A 15,320-nucleotide genomic window follows, 5' to 3' on the forward strand; every position below is an offset into this window, starting at 1 on the left:
GATCTCTTAAATATTTGTTTATTTGAAAAATTTGTTAATATGGTGTTCGTAGTAAGGAGGTTTGGCTGTATGTCCACTCGCCTGAGAATGGATTTGAGGCGTTCTGCAAAGGAAACCACGTGCAGAAGCTTTTATTCATGTAGAACTCTTCTCTTCTGTGTTTTATTTTTGTGTGAACAAAGGCAGCACTGCCAGTGGTGAACAATCCTTCTCACATGTCTTTACAGCGCAGATTCCTTTTTCCCACACTCAGGTGTTTATGTAGTTCATGATTTGTTTACAGGATGACCTTTCAGCCTTTATGCAATGATAGGTATTGTGCTTACCGAGGTTGTCGTCCACATTAAATGATGTCATCGCATTACAAAGTTGCGTGCAGCACATCCCCTTGATCCATCGGTCACATTAATTAGTCATGTAACTGGACTCCCAAGCACATGCTCTTTTTTTGTCACTTTCCTCCTTGAACACGCATCTGACAGCAAAATTCATGATACACATCAATGCCCTTTTAAGGTTTTGTTTTGCTTTCTCCTCTTCCAGAATGCCAAGCTCTCAGTGTGTGTCCAGTATGGAACAAGATGAAGATGGCTAAGTGCACTGCAGAGGACAGCAGTCATGTTATAGGAGGGAAGGTGGAGTCGGCACAGGAGGATCTTGTTTCGATGGCGGAAGGGCAAAGAGAGTTTCAGCGAGTAGCCGACAACCAGCAGCGGCAGTTGCTGCAGCCGGTGGCTGTGCAATACTGAAGGAAAAAATGATGAAGCCGGTGAAAGAAGAAGAATCGACTTACCGAATACAATTGTTCAGGCTGCCTGGATAGGAGTCTGTGTCGCCAAGGTGAAGGAAGTCACTCGTCTGATTTTTATCTCCCAAGCCGCACGTTGTCGAGCGAGAAACGCTTAGAGTATCGCCGCCACACACGGCTCTCTGTTTCGACAATGTGTGCTTTGGAAGGGAACAAGTATTTCGCGGTCTCCGCCTCACTTGAAGACGGGAAGAAAGAATGAAACAGCGAAAACGGCAGGCAGAAGAAAGGAAATTAACAGATTTCTATCTTTTCATTTTCTTTTGCGAACAAATGCCAAGTTGAACATAGTTTTTTTTTTCTTCTTCTTCTTCTCCTTTTTTCGCCTCTCTAACAGGTTTCAGAGTACCTCATTCCTGTTGTCTTATTGCGTGTGATACGGTGCATTTTGCGTGCGTTTGATGCTTACACTTCTGGATCTGTCCTTCTCGTTGCCCCTTGTTAATTTCTGCTGCTTTCTTCTGTGGAAGCGCTTTTCCCTTTCTCTCTTGGAGTGGTCCCGGTGTTCTTGACTGCAGTGCGGTGCGTCGGCGTGGAGCCATGTGATGTTGCTCCAGCCACGTACTCCCTGCGCATTGTTTAGTTTAGCTTTGTTTTCTTTTGTTGTGTCACCACCTGACAGTCGCGTTCTCCCGGTGCTGTGTCTTTTGAAAGTATTTAATGCTTTGTTGCTTGTTGATGCTGCTTTTCATAGCTTCGCCACATCAACAGTGGAGGAAGTTCTGTCCCTTTGTTGCCTAGATGAATTTATTTAAGGATATTACTTTTCCCTGTAGTCCGTGCTAGTGCTTCGCTTTTCTCTCGTGGTCGACTATTTCTGCAATGAGTGGCCACCTACGTTTCCGGGTAGCTTCGGCGCCTCTCTCTTTCCCATTGATTTTTCTCTTGGGGCACAGGGTTGTCCCTTTTATGCAGTGTCAGTTCTTTCTGTGCTTTTTTTTTTTTTTTTTTTTTTTTTTTTTTTTTTTTTTTTTTTGCCGTTTTCTGTCGTGGGTATTGCAGCAAGAAACCCTGGAATCGGAGTGTACTCGCAAAGGATTGTAGGCTTGGTATAAGCGAAAGCATTCCGCCTGGTTTTTATCGTGTACGTTTCCGGCAGGTTTTTTACGGTTACAACTTTTCGATTGAATATGTTTGCAGGCTCTGAAAGGACAGCATTCAGACAGGGCGGGCTTTGATTTTTGTCTGGCTACCCTGCTCTGTAAGGAGCTTTTAGTCCTGGAATCACAATAATCGCTCAGGTTTATCTAACACGGGTCAGTTCTGCGGACGACAGAGAGCACTGGTAATGGAACCAAAACCCTTCTGTTCTTGTCACGCTGACTATTTTGTTAACTCGAGGCCTTTGGAAACAAATAGAATTGAGGCAAGGTTCTTCCTTTGTACAGTGCGAAAAGAAAAAAGAAAAGAAAACGATACAAAGTGCGAAAGACAAAGGATGCCAACAAATCCCTTTTGCCGTATTTTCGAGCAGTCCTGCTAGGTATTTTTTAGCAATCGTGCATGTCGACTTTTTGTCATTTTCGCATTCAGTGCCTCCTACTTTTTTCACTCTTTATTTCCTTCTTTTTTTTAATTCTTTGAACATTTCGTTTCACGAGTTCTACCTCACTTATTTTACATGCTCAAGTTGGTGACTTCGTTCACCGTCTGTGCACCAGATGTAATGCCGTGCACGGAACGTCGTCATTGTTGGGCGACTCGGCCGCCACTCAGGGTTTCTTCCCTGCCTCCTCCTTCTCCTGACATTGTCATTTCATCAAGCTCGGTGTCTCTACCTTAGGTTTTTTTTTTTCTATCTCCCCTCTTAACTTTTGTGCCTGGACTGCTGTTGGTGCAACAGAAGAGGGAGTGATGCGATGTGAGGCAGTGCGGGACTGTTAGATGTGAAACCTGCATCGTCTCGCGGAACAGCGGTGCGTGCCGTCAGCAACGAAGAAGAGACAGCTTCCGAGTGAACTTTCTTGTTTTTCCTTCCCCCCCCCCCCCCCCCTGCTTCTGTGAAACTGGTGGTGTATCTGTGTGTGGTCGTCGTCAGTGTAGTGCCCGGCTTGCTTCCTCGACGAAGGAGGCAGAAAGGAGCCGCCACCGCTGACAACCAGACGACCAACGCACTGCGAGTGAGGGACTCAGAAAGGTGGTTTCCCCGCGCGGCCCTCGCGTCCGGCGGGGAAGCAGGTGGTGTCTACTGCAATAGGAACTGCTGCGAACATCATCATCGCGCTGTGCGATGAGAAGAGGCCCCGGCCCACGCGTGGCGGCGGCAGAGCGGACGGAGAAGGCTGGCGACGTCGTCGTCATCCGCCGAGCCGGACATCGTGGCCGTGCCTGCGATGTTGGATCACAATCATCACAACGTGCTGAGTAGTGCATGCGTTTTTGTTGGTGCTATAAGAATGATGATGATGATGGTGACGTGTCATCTGAACTTCTTGGACGTGAAAGGCTTGTTTCGGAGCCAGGCAAGCTGTTTGCTCTAAACTACCTATGCCTTTGCACTTGTGTTCTCTCCTGCTACGGTTTAACACCTTCCCCTCTCCCCTTCCTTACTGTTGACTTTATTGCTTGGTTCGCTAGACACGAGTGCAGCAGTACACGGAATTCTTCCTGCGTGTCCTCTTCAGTTTCCGAATTTTTTTTTTCACATTTTTTCGCTATGACCATTTATTTATACTCTTCACAGCAACATTTTTTTTTATGCTTTTCATTTCTTCACTATGTGCATATTGGCAGGCACTCTGTGTTGCAGCTTCAAGATGAACACCATCTTCGAACCAGTATCATTTGGCTGCCAGCAGTTTCACCTTTCAATTTTTTTAATTGTTATTATTATTATGAACGTGTTGCCTACGGCCAAGGCGCTAACTGTGGTTGCAGGCTTCTATGCGCTCAGCAGTACCTCTCACGCTCGTAACAAGGTGGTCCCACATTTTCCATTTTAGCAACATACAACTGCCAACACAACCTTGACGGGTGAAGAATGGAGAGCTTTGAAGAAAAAGAAACAAGCCGTGCTTTCCAAGGCACGGGGCTGCCTGCAACCACGGTGTACAGCTACTATCACCTCGATCTTGTCGTACTGGGCTGCAGTGTTCTTCCAGAGTATCTGTTTTGCTGGCATCTGCACTTTTTGTTTTTGTCTACTTTTCTCTCTCTTTTCATAGTCATTTGTCACGCCCTTGTTGCTCTTGTCCATGTTTTTAAGCCCACGTTTTGACTCAGACTACGGTGTTTCTGTCTGTGCTGTTTTTCCTGTCTATTTCCTGGCGTATGGGGAGAAAGGGGCCACCAGCATGGAGTCTTTTTATCATCATCATCTTCAAGGCTGACGCGGAACTTTGTCTTCCGCTCGCTGCGACGAAGTGCTGGTTGCTCCCTCGCCGCATGCCGGGGGTCTCGCACCTGTTTCTTCCGGCCGTTTTTTCACACTCGCACTTACTGGCGGCGGTGTGTAGTTTCTGCGCTCCTGTGATGCGTCTCTCGTTTCGTCACGAAAGTTCCTATATCTTTGCTGTTGCGGACTGGGCTGTAAGCACCTTTTTGTTTCCCTCGTGCTTCGCTCTGTCGTCATGCGAGGCCTGTTTGATCGCATGATCCTCGTCATCGTGTGCAGTCATGATGTCGTTGCACCCGTCTTCTCTCCTCGGGTGGCTCGGTGGTCTCCATGTCGGGCTTGCTTGTGTTGCAATAACCGGACCTCTCGTTGCGGACTTGAAATCGCAGTAGTAGTAACTTTTTGTGCAGCATTTGCACTAGGGCTCTATTCTTGTCAACATTAATTTTACTTTTTTTTTTTTTTTCACCTTTAAGGAAATTGAGTACGTGGCATGCCATATTTAAGGACACATACCGTCAAACATCTGAGGGTTAAATGGAAGCACCAAGTTCAACTTGAAAAACTGCTTATGTTCAAGTGCATTGTAGTAAACCTCGCGCAGCAGTAGTCTCTTTTCATTTTTTTCTTTCCTTGTGAAATATTCAAACTCGTTAGTCCTGGTGCAGATTCTTTTTTCAGTCTCCCGACTGTCTATCCTGTGTTATGTAGTTATCAGCATACATTGGTTGCTCTTTGTACAAAGTGCATATCTGAACCTTTTCGGTAGGTTAAGCAGGTTTTTGTTTTTTTGCTTCTCATGTGCAGGCCCACATTTGTTCCCAGTTTTTACTCAGCATTTCAACGGGTATTTTTAATCAACTGCAAGTGTAACACTGGTAACTTGCTTGCCACTCGGGCAAGCTAGGTTAGAAGCCATGTTTGATCATGTATTTGTACACGTTTTGTTTCCCCATTTTTCAAACGGCCACAGAACATTATAGTTCTCTCGTTGTTCAGTTCAGGTATGATTCAGAAGTTCCTGCGACACGTACTGGGTTTTCAAAATGTACCGGGCTCCCATAAATGCTGCAAGGCTCAAGCAGTTCTTTGTGACCATTACCTTACAACAGTCTCAACTTTTGACAGCTTTTGATAACAGCTGGATTCTCGTTCCACTGAAAATGTGTGCTAATGACGTCCTTTCTTTTGGCATGCACGTGCACATGAAAAACCCCTTCATTTTGATTTTCTATGCCTAGCTGTATTCAGTTTTTGAGTTTTTGTAGCTCTCAGTTCACGCTCGTTCGACCACACGTGCTTCTCAGGGCCCTATTGCTGTGTTCACTGTCTGCTTCAAGAGGAGCTTGAGCTTTTTTTCTTGGCCCCCCAAAAGAGAAGAAAGAAAGCATGGAGTGTAAGAAAGTGATCATGAGAAATGGGACTCAGAGAGAGAGAGAGAGTTAGTTGGAGGAAGAGGAAGGATTGGGTGGAGTTGAAGAGGGCAGGCCCTGGTTTGATGCCACCGCCCGTGTGTTGCGTCCATGTAGCGTTTTACACGTAGCGTCTCATCTCATGCGGCCATTCTCTCGTGTCCAGTGCTTGCAGCAGCGGCTCAAACATAGGTGCCTGTGTGTGCTCTTTGAGTGAAGAGTGAAGATATGGGTGGAGGGGGTGCGGAGATGGGGCTGGCAAGCAGCGCCGCCGCCGCCCCCTTTACCTGTGGCGAGGTCGCGAGAGTCCAAGGTGCGAAGGGTGGACATCCTGCCTCTTTTTTCGGCTCCTCCTCAGTCACGTCGTGTTTGGTGTTTGTTCTCTGCTTTCTCTCATAGCAACTCTTCCCCCCCCCCCCCCCTCCTTTCTATCCCAACCCCATGTGTGTGTTCCACATATGAGTCGTACCGTAGTCGACGTTTCTCGTGTCGTACAAGTCACCGCCACCATGTTTTCGTGGCGCCTTGAAGTGGCCATCACCTTCCCAGTTATTCTGATCCGCTCCAAGTTTTTAAATTTTCTTTTCAGTCTGAAGAGTCTCAGTTAATGGGCTGCTGCTGTTTCCGTTTTTTTTTTTTTTGTCGTTGCTATTGTGGAAGCACTTTTCATCACATTAGTCTGCTCGCTTCACTTTTGGTCTTTTTAACGCTTGTCGAGGGTTTCCTTTCGTTTTCTTCTCACGCCCGCGTCAACTGCACGGCGCGTTGGTCAGTGTTGCATGGCGTTCTTCGTTTGCGGCACACTGCAACTGGAAGCAGAAGAGGCCTCACAGAGGCATGCAGTTCTTCTGCCATCCCCATCATCACCGCGCTTTCACCACTGTGCATGGCGAGCGTTCCGGTCTTCATCACCGGCAGGCTCTCCAGAATATCTCTAGGTGGTCGCATTTGTGCCAAAGGCAACAGCAGTACCTGACTGAATGAGACTTTGACCGGCACTGGCTCCCATTGATGTGCCGGTCGGCCGCTGGCTTTCAAAGGTCCGGTAGAAGATAGGTTGTCACAGTCATGGCTTTGGCGGAGAGAGAGAGCAGCCTGTGAAAAAGGCAATGGCTTGGGCAAATAAGAGAAATGGTTGTTGAAGGACGTGGATTGGTTAAAAAAAAAAAAATGGAAACATGGGCAGGCTTGCATTTCCAAAGAAAGCTTTGTGGATGTCAGGAGTGCCTGGATCATTTCGCATGCAAGCTTTCTTATTTTCGCGACTGTCTCTGTCGCTTTGATGGGGCTATTTCCATAGCTGCATCATCTGTGTTGGCTTATACCTGACATCAGAGGTGAAATAGTTTCTCATGGGGCTTTTTAAAATTTCATTTTATTATTTTTCTTTTTTGGATGGCTGTAGTTGGTTTCAACCATTTTGTGAGTGTAGGCAGAGCTTTGGGTCACACGTGAGCCTCACTGAAGCTGCATTTTTAGTCGTCTAGTTGCATGCTGGTTTCATTATATATTACACCTTTTCTCAAATGACCTCACGTTTTTCTGAAGAAGGACGATCTCGCGCGCGTTTTGTTTAGAAACAAAGTAGCGCAACTTTTGAATAAAAAAAAGGAAGAAGAAGCATCTCAAAGTTCTGGACCATAACATACGTGTTGCTCACTTAAGGATTGTAGCCACCACAAATATACCGATTCCTCTCACTCTCTCAGCTGTCCGACGTTTTTTGTAACCTCAGCGTTCTTTAAGTAGGGGCTGGTGTTGCCTTTGGAGCATGACCAACGTGCGAGGTACGAAGAGTGTTGCGACGCCTAGGCGTTGTGGTGAGTCGAAATGGTGTCGTTGAGGAAATGTCGCGTTTCCTGCTGGTGTGATGGAAGCAGTGCTGGTGACGCGTTTCAGATGTTGGCTTGCTGCTTTGGACACATTGGCACTTCTTTAGTTATGAGTGGCGTTTTGTGTAAAAGAACACTGCGTAGCTCTATAGCATCACAATCATTCAAGCCAGGATGAAAACATCTTGTGTGCCTTGCACTGCATATCTAGCTTGAAGATTCAACAAAAACATTGCCCCTGGAAACTGAACACAGAATAAAGATAAACTGTACTTGTGTTGCCTATGGTTTTTGTCTCATTGGGCTTCAAATTAGAGTTCATAGTCTACCAGTCAGGAGTAGGAAACTTTTATTTTGTTATTTAAGTGTATAATCTCAATGTTTAGGATATATAATCCAGGCATGAGATCCATGCTCAGCCATTATGGATTTCTTTATTACGGGGCATTCGTGTAGGAAAAGATGTGCTGATTAAAATACAAAATTTTGTGCTAGCATCTTGGATAATGGGAATGGCGAGGTGAAAGCCTCGCCACATGCGAGCCAACTGAAGAAACGAGTGTCACGAGCAAAAAACGGGTTGTTAATTTTTCCACTCTTGAAGCGAGGCATCTGTCATTTGAATGTGAGTTCATGCTAGTGGTTCTTTTTTTTTCTTTGTCGAGTGTCTTTTGTGTTTGCCTTCCCAATCCCGGTGTGTGGTTTAGTCGGTTGTTTTTCTACCCAAGCCCTCATCTACCATCTCGTACCCTTCGTTTTACCTGGTGAGCGTTTTTCTGCTTATAAATATAAATATATATATATTATATATTATACATACAGAAAAAAATCACATGCGCGTGAATACAGTCTATATATAAATATATACACATATATATGTATACATACTTCCTTGGTGCCTCGGAAATGCACATTGTCTACCTCCCAGTAAAACAGGTCCATGTGTGTAAGGATTCAAGCAGAAAAAAAAAAAGCTGTGGAAGTGTTATACAGAAGTGGTCTTAAGTTACACGGCAAAAGAGTCAGTCAGTCTAGGTGGTGTACAAGAGCTAATGAAAAAAATGTGTATCGGCGAGTGTGGCTTTCCTGCATTGCCCCCTCTTTGTCGAATCCCACTTGTGTGCAAATGCTAAATGAAAGGTTTTTGATTGATGTAAAAAAAAAAAAAAAATGTTTGTGCCTTAGGTTGGTGGGGAAGTTTGTTATTTGAGAGCATTTTTTGAATGGAAATTTGGTGTAAACAGCCTGGGAATTGAGCGAAATCCTACACAGGTGTAGATAAATATACAGGAGATGTGAATAAGTGCGAGATAGAGTTTTGTTTTCTCTTGAATGCTGTCAGCATGTCGTTAGAGGTTTTCGATTGGCGTCTGTCGGGCAAAGCCCGCGGTAGTGTTGAGCCGGAGTTGCAAAATAGAGGCGAAAGGAGTTGCCATTCCAGGGCAGTGCCCTACCGGGGAACATGCTGCAGTGCATTCTTGCTGTGGCAGCAGTCCGAAATCCCAGCTGGTATCACTTGGCTATCTGATTAGACGCGTACGGTGTGAAGATTTTCAGCTTTAGACAATGATGCACATTGAGTCCGCATAGCTGCAGTTGACGAGATCTGGCATTCATTACTTGGCACCAAGTCTGTCATTAAATCGCAGAGTGAGAAAAAAGGCAGCCGTTATGACAGACGTACAGATGTGTGTGGGCAGCTGTGGAACGAGGTGTGTTGCATGCTCACGTCCACAAAGAAATTGGCGCATTTTCGCAATGAGAACTGTGAGGTCTAAAAGCTGCGAACACTTGTACATTATATGATTACGGAAAGACTAGAAGGATTCTGCAGTCGCAAAAGCTACTGCTAACGGCTTTCATCCATGCTTGGATCAGTCTGGGGTCGTTCATCTTCGTTTCACCCTGTAATTTGTGCTCAGGATTTACTAACAGGCAGAGGTTTGAAAATTTTTGGGCTTTGCTGAGCGTTAGGTTATTATATACAAGCCATAACCTTTCTGCTTTGCCCAGTTACGGAGATGGATGTGGGTGAGCTTTAGCATAAAAGACTTTCGATTAAGATTTTTGTTGTCTAGTTGTTTGCGAATGTTTCTGAGATGCCTTTGCACCGCAGAAGATTTCAGGCTGGCAAGGAATGACCATGCAGGATCACAGCTGTATGAACTCGGATCTTAAACTGCCACAAGGCGTTCCCCTGTGTGGCACTGCCCGGCTCCAGGCTACAAGTAGAGGACAAGTCAAAAAAGACGTGACGGTACAAATTGAGCGTAGTGTACGGTACTAGGTATTAGTACTAAAAAGTTAAGCGTGCAAGAAACGAAGAAAAATGATGGCTTGTATCGCAAGAATGAGGTCAGCAGTGCATGGAAAGAAAAAAAAAATGAGTGTAATAAAAACTCTATTTTTGTTGAAACTAGGATTTCACTTAAGTACGAATACTATATACATATTTTGTTAGAGGAAGTTTTTTCATATTAGATGTGGGTCTGATTGTGTCACCACATATACAGCCAACATCTTCCCGTGTACACAGTCGTCGTGGGAACTGTTGCAACCTTAATGTGCATTGGCTCCCCTCCGTCTCCCTTCCGCCTATCTTGTGTTTTCCTGTCATTTCGGCCACAGCCTCATCAACCAGGATGTGGATTTCTTTGCCTCAGGAACTCTGTAATTGTGGGTTTTTTCTCGTCGTTTAAGGTTTTCTTGTACCATGAAAGCTGAAGGCTTGGCAGCAGGAATGCCCTGTGCCAACTTGTGAAATCCCCCTCGGTGAAGTAGCATGCCGGGTAGACTCAGTGCGGATGTTCAATCAGCCTTGTGCGCTGGTGTTAGAACCACATGGAGTCTGTGACCCATCTGCATTTGAACCACCTTACTTCATTGTTCGTTTCGGCCTGTGTGGATCTAAACGAGCGGTGAATGGTTTGAAAGCGTTAAGTTGCCCTGGATGGCATTGCGTCTGGCGTATACTAATTTATCAAAGCATTTGCCGACTTCCATGTGCTTCAGTCTGTTGTGAAATGTTCTCTGCTATTCACTGGGGGCCTCTGTGTTTGTGCAAAGCACATGATATTGACTGCCAGTGAATCGTGGAGTGACCTTTCCGTTTTTGTGTACAGTTTTTGCTTTCTTGATGGCTCCCTTGATTCATTGTGCAGCAATATTATTTAGGCACGGCAGTACGGTTATGAAGCTTGTACTGACAATTCATTTTGTACTGTGTGTCAATTGTGGCCTACGGATGGAAAATCTCTCCGTGTGCAGCTAGAGTTTTTGTCTGTAGGCTTCTCTGCTTTTGGTGTTCCAGATGCCTCGAAAACCTTCTGGACTCTAAACATTTTGGTGCAATATTATGATGTACGCAGTCTGCCTGCTGGCAACTTTGTGCAAGGGGCTTTCACAAGGGTATTGTAACAACAGCTACACAGTGCATGATTTCTGCGAAAAGTACACCCCTGTATTAATTGCAGACGCATACGATTGGCTCCACACTCTGAAGGCAAGTTGATCGGCTACCATTTGAGTGGCTGTCGCCATTGGCAATCACGTACGGCCGCTGGCTGGCAACGAATTAAACTTCTGCTTGAAGAGGTTTTGTGAATAGAAACTTCTAGGTCGCTTACCTTTGGTCTTGTGTGTTGCGCCAATCATTGCGTCCCTCGTGTTGCTGGTGTGCCGATGACTGCTATTCTTCGAACTTCTGAATTCATCGATGTGATGTGATTACGGTCTCTGAGGATCATGCGGATTTCGCGGGTATATTTTTTTGGGTGGGGGGCAGTTGGCTATTTTGGGGGTTCGCATGTGCAAACACTGCTTTGTGGTCACTCCCTGCAGCATCAGTGCATTTCCACCTGTCTGTGGATGACTGTAAAATTTTAATGCGGATGAATAAAGCAAATTTAAAAGTCTTGCAAAAAGGACCATCAATGAAAGCCAGTGAGTAGCTTTCTGGCCCACAATCCAGACAGAATAAGGTGCCTGTTGCTGCAGACATAGGGGTGGTCAGGCAGTGACGTTTGTTGGCGTTTTGCAGTTGTCTATATTGTCAGCCGCTCCTAAATCTAACTTTCGGGGAATTACCACCGCTGGTTGGTACCTTGCGTAATGCTCTGGAAACCTACATGGCGCCGTTTTATTTTATTTTTAATGCTGAAACATTGAAAGAAAAAAAAAATAAAATGCGTCACACACCTGGATCAATCCCTACTTTCACCTCCCTGAACAATACTTGCCCGTGCACTTGTGTTGGAAGAAAGATTTTTCTTCGTGTCTGTGTGTGCATGTAGTGTTGAGCATTTTTGAGTCGAGAGGCCTTTCTTGGGTACTGTTTTCAGCACGTATGTATGTGTTTGTATGCTCGAATCCGTAGTCTGCCTGGGAGCTGTCTGCTCTGAATCCGTCTGAAGCCGTCTGCTTTTCTTTTATGTTAGTGGGAAGTCACTTCAGCGTTTCTGTTGAGCGTTGTGTGTGGAAGTGAGGTATTACCTAGCTTCAATCATATGTCTACTTTACCATGCGTTTCTTTGACTTTTTTTTTCTTCGACGAGAAAAAAAAAACATCGAAGCCATTCCGCGTGAATTCATCTAGCATGTAAACCACAGGTTTGCGGCTGTCTGGCCAGTTGAGCCAAGGGTGTACCCCGTTTCCCCAGTTTTTCTTCCTTGCATCACCTGCCCTTGAGTTGTCTGTTGTGACTGTTGGTATGGTCTTCTACTCTGTTCGTGACGATGCTGATGGTTTGCTGCTGCAAAAGGTGAATTCTCGTTGAACGGTTTGCTTCTACTTGAACCCGACTACCTCAAGTTTTTGTCGAACATACTGCTCTTTCATTTTATTTTATTTTTTAATGCCCTGCGATATCCCAGTGCCCCACTTTTGTTAACCATGTGTCCGCAAGGTTCATGGGTGGGTAGAAACAAACAAAGTTAAACTATATTTCATTTTCAGCATCTCAGGCTGAGTGCATAAACTAGCATACTGCAGGTTTCTGCCAACTACATGCTTCTACTTTTGAACCAAGATTTGCCAAATTGAATGATTTGCTGATGCAAAGAAGGCACTTCGGTCTAGTTAGATATTTTTTAATTTACACGAAGTTCTTCCCTGTTCCAAAACAATTCTTGCAGTGAAACAATCCTAGCTGTTTGGATTTCCTTATTGAATTTTAAACGGTGTTGCTAAAAGTCGTTGGTATTTAGAGGCATGAACTTAAAGCGATAAATTTTGGAAGAAAAGTTGTCATTGATAGGTAAAGTTTTAATTAAATGTGACCATATGGTATAAATCACAGGTACTTGCATTGTTTTATCATACTTGCTGTCAGATTTCATACATTTACTCCTTGAAGCAAAATGTTTTATGTGTATATTTTTCCAGAGTTTAATCAGGTGTTTCCTAAAAGCATAAAATGTACAAGATTCAGGTTAACTGCATAAAATGGAAGCTCAAACTGCACTTTTTAATTTGACATCGTTAAGAGTCTTTGTGGGGGTCCGGCTTGATACGAGCTTTGTACAACACACAGGCACAATCACATAATCATCAGAATATGTGGGACATCTGTTTCTAGATTTGCTCTTCTCTTTTTTTCTTTACCGGTTCATTCCTGCTCATTACGGGTCCCTGGACTAGGCCTAGTAGTTTAGGCTTGGTCCGGATAATGCGAAACCACGGGATTGAAAAACACAATTTTTTCTTTTTGTGTTGCTTGCTGGCAGTATTGCTGATGGCATGTGACAATTGCACTGCACCGTTTAATGAACGAGAAGTGCACTGCTGTTTTGTCCGTCTTGTTTAAGTTCGATGTTAATTGCCACCATGTCTGTTTGTAGTGCGTGCACTGAGTGCTCCCGTATTTGTGCAGAGCTTTTTGTGCCAGCTGCGAAATTCTCCTTGCTGCAAGCGTTAAGGCTCTGGCACTGTGCCTGGTCTAAAACATAGTTTCATTCAGTGGCGTCATCTTGTGGCATTCACGTGATTCAATCTTGTTTGGCCAGTAAGAATAGAGCATCATTAGTACTTCACTCTGCTGCCTGTAGGCGGTGCTTGCATATGCCTGGTTGCCCAAATTCACAAGGCGTGCCACAATTTATGGCAAGAGATTCGCAGCTGGCGCGAATAAAAAGCTGTGGTTTTCGTCATCGCTATCGGTAGGCAGCAGCCGAATCAATGAATTTGTGCGAAAGGTTTCTTTTTTTGCCCCCTCAGCTGTTTTCAACAGTGGCTTGCGTCATCTCGGTGACCTCAGTATTTACAGTTCCTATTCACGAGTTTTCTCCACGGCTCGCCTGGACATTACGTGTAGTTCATCATAGACTCGATAGGCGGTGTAATTGCGATACTTTGACATGACGGTGTAACGACAAGTACAAAAGAACGCATCTCAGCCTTTCTCTCTCAACCCCCCATAAGGATGAATGTGGGCTTGGTAGCTGCTTTCGCGACGTTGTTCAGATTTATTGAATTCACACACACACACACACACACGGAGAGAAGAGTGGATAAGGTGCGGTACCACTATAGCTTGTGTGTAACACGATGAAGGACTGTTGCTTGCTTCTTGTGACGAACGTCCCTGCAATAACAGGCTGAGGCTGGAAGAAATTGTCCCGTGCATTTTTTTTTTTTTTTTTTTTTTTTCATTTGCGTGTTTTCCTGAGAACTCGACATCACCTTTTCTTGCGATCAGTCTCGGAACATTGCTTGTGTCGTCTGTAGCACCGTCCGTGCGGCTGTCATTAGCCTGTTAGATGACAGTTATGTTTGCCAAGCTGCAGGTACATATACTAGCCGCTGCCCTCGGCTTGAGCAGCAGTCTATACTATCATAAATGGCATAGTTAATTGCATCTGTCTTAAGTGCCACTGGAGACTCGCTTCCCAACCGACACACTTTGATGCTATGCCCAGGAAGGGTAGCTATTTGTACGGGCACATAAGACAACCATTGCATTCATGCTTGGCAAGCCACGAGCTTTTTAGGAATCTCTCCATGTATCCGACGGGAATCGGAGAGGCATCATTTCATTTGTCGCAAAGAGAGGAGTGGGTATTGCCTTTTCTTCTAGTGAGCTATGACGGCCGTGGCTAAGTGATCGAAACAAGCGCCACTGTAAGGCGTCGGCCTAGACTCCTACGTCGGAGGTATTGGTGCTGTTGCCGGCATAATACGGCCATATCCATTAGCCTACATTCATGAGCGTCGATGCATATGTTAGCACCTATTGACAATGTATGCCATAGAAGAAAAAAAAATGCGCGGTTTAGCACGTAGCGACACAAAAGTTAGATGAAGTGCCGTCCAATCAACTACTGCGGCTTGGTTTTAACCGCTGCATAATTGATGCCTGCGTTTGTGTGTGCGCCATCGAAGCTGACGTGTTTGCAAGGCCGGTTGGATGTTACTGAATAAAGGCAGCCCCCTCACATTTCTGTCAGTTTCTCTAATTTTGTTCGTTGCACTCTCCGATTTCCTCGTCGGCTTTTCTTTTTTATTTATCATGTCCTTGTATGGAGGAGTTCTTGCTTGCAGACAGCAGTTTCAGCCTCAGCCTGGCCTTGCGGTGCTATATACGAGTTTCGCCTGCATCGGTTAATTCGATTGCAGACGAATCCGAGTTGTCTTTTTGACGCGGTGTGTTGGTTTGTACATGCGTGTGCCGCCTATTTGGATGGCACGTTCTTACAGACTGGCTGTGTGTCTTACGGTGCAAGGCCAGGAGATTTTTGCATATGATGTGGTGTGCATGTGTGTGAGTGTGTGTGTAGACGTTTCAGTGCCAGCAAAACTTAAAAAAATGTAAAAAAAAAACATAAAGATGGTGGTGTACACTGTGTAGTTTTTCTGTAGCCTTTTTTTTTTCTTCACTTTGTAATGCGTGTACTGGAAACTTAATAAAATTTTTAGTTTGGTAAGTAACTACACAATG

The 15,320-nt window shown here is 45.0% G+C and overlaps 1 protein-coding gene across 5 annotated transcripts in view; it reads left to right on the forward strand.

Moving 5' to 3' along the window:
- LOC146178517 (homeobox-containing protein 1-like) overlaps window positions 1–15,320 on the forward strand; it is a 32,283-nt gene extending 16,963 nt beyond the window's left edge. For all 5 annotated transcript variants that reach the window (XM_084578334.1, XM_084578337.1, XM_084578336.1 and 2 more), the window contains exon 10: window positions 544–15,320. In XM_084578334.1, the coding sequence (XP_084434460.1) occupies window positions 544–595 (52 nt within the window). In that variant the 3' untranslated portion in view covers window positions 596–15,320. The remainder of the gene's footprint in view (window positions 1–543) is intronic.

This window comes from Amblyomma maculatum, chromosome 9 (assembly GCF_055883805.1).
Source record: "Amblyomma maculatum isolate TAMU_Amacu chromosome 9, ASM5588380v1, whole genome shotgun sequence".
In the NCBI taxonomy this organism is placed as follows: domain Eukaryota; kingdom Metazoa; phylum Arthropoda; class Arachnida; order Ixodida; family Ixodidae; genus Amblyomma; species Amblyomma maculatum.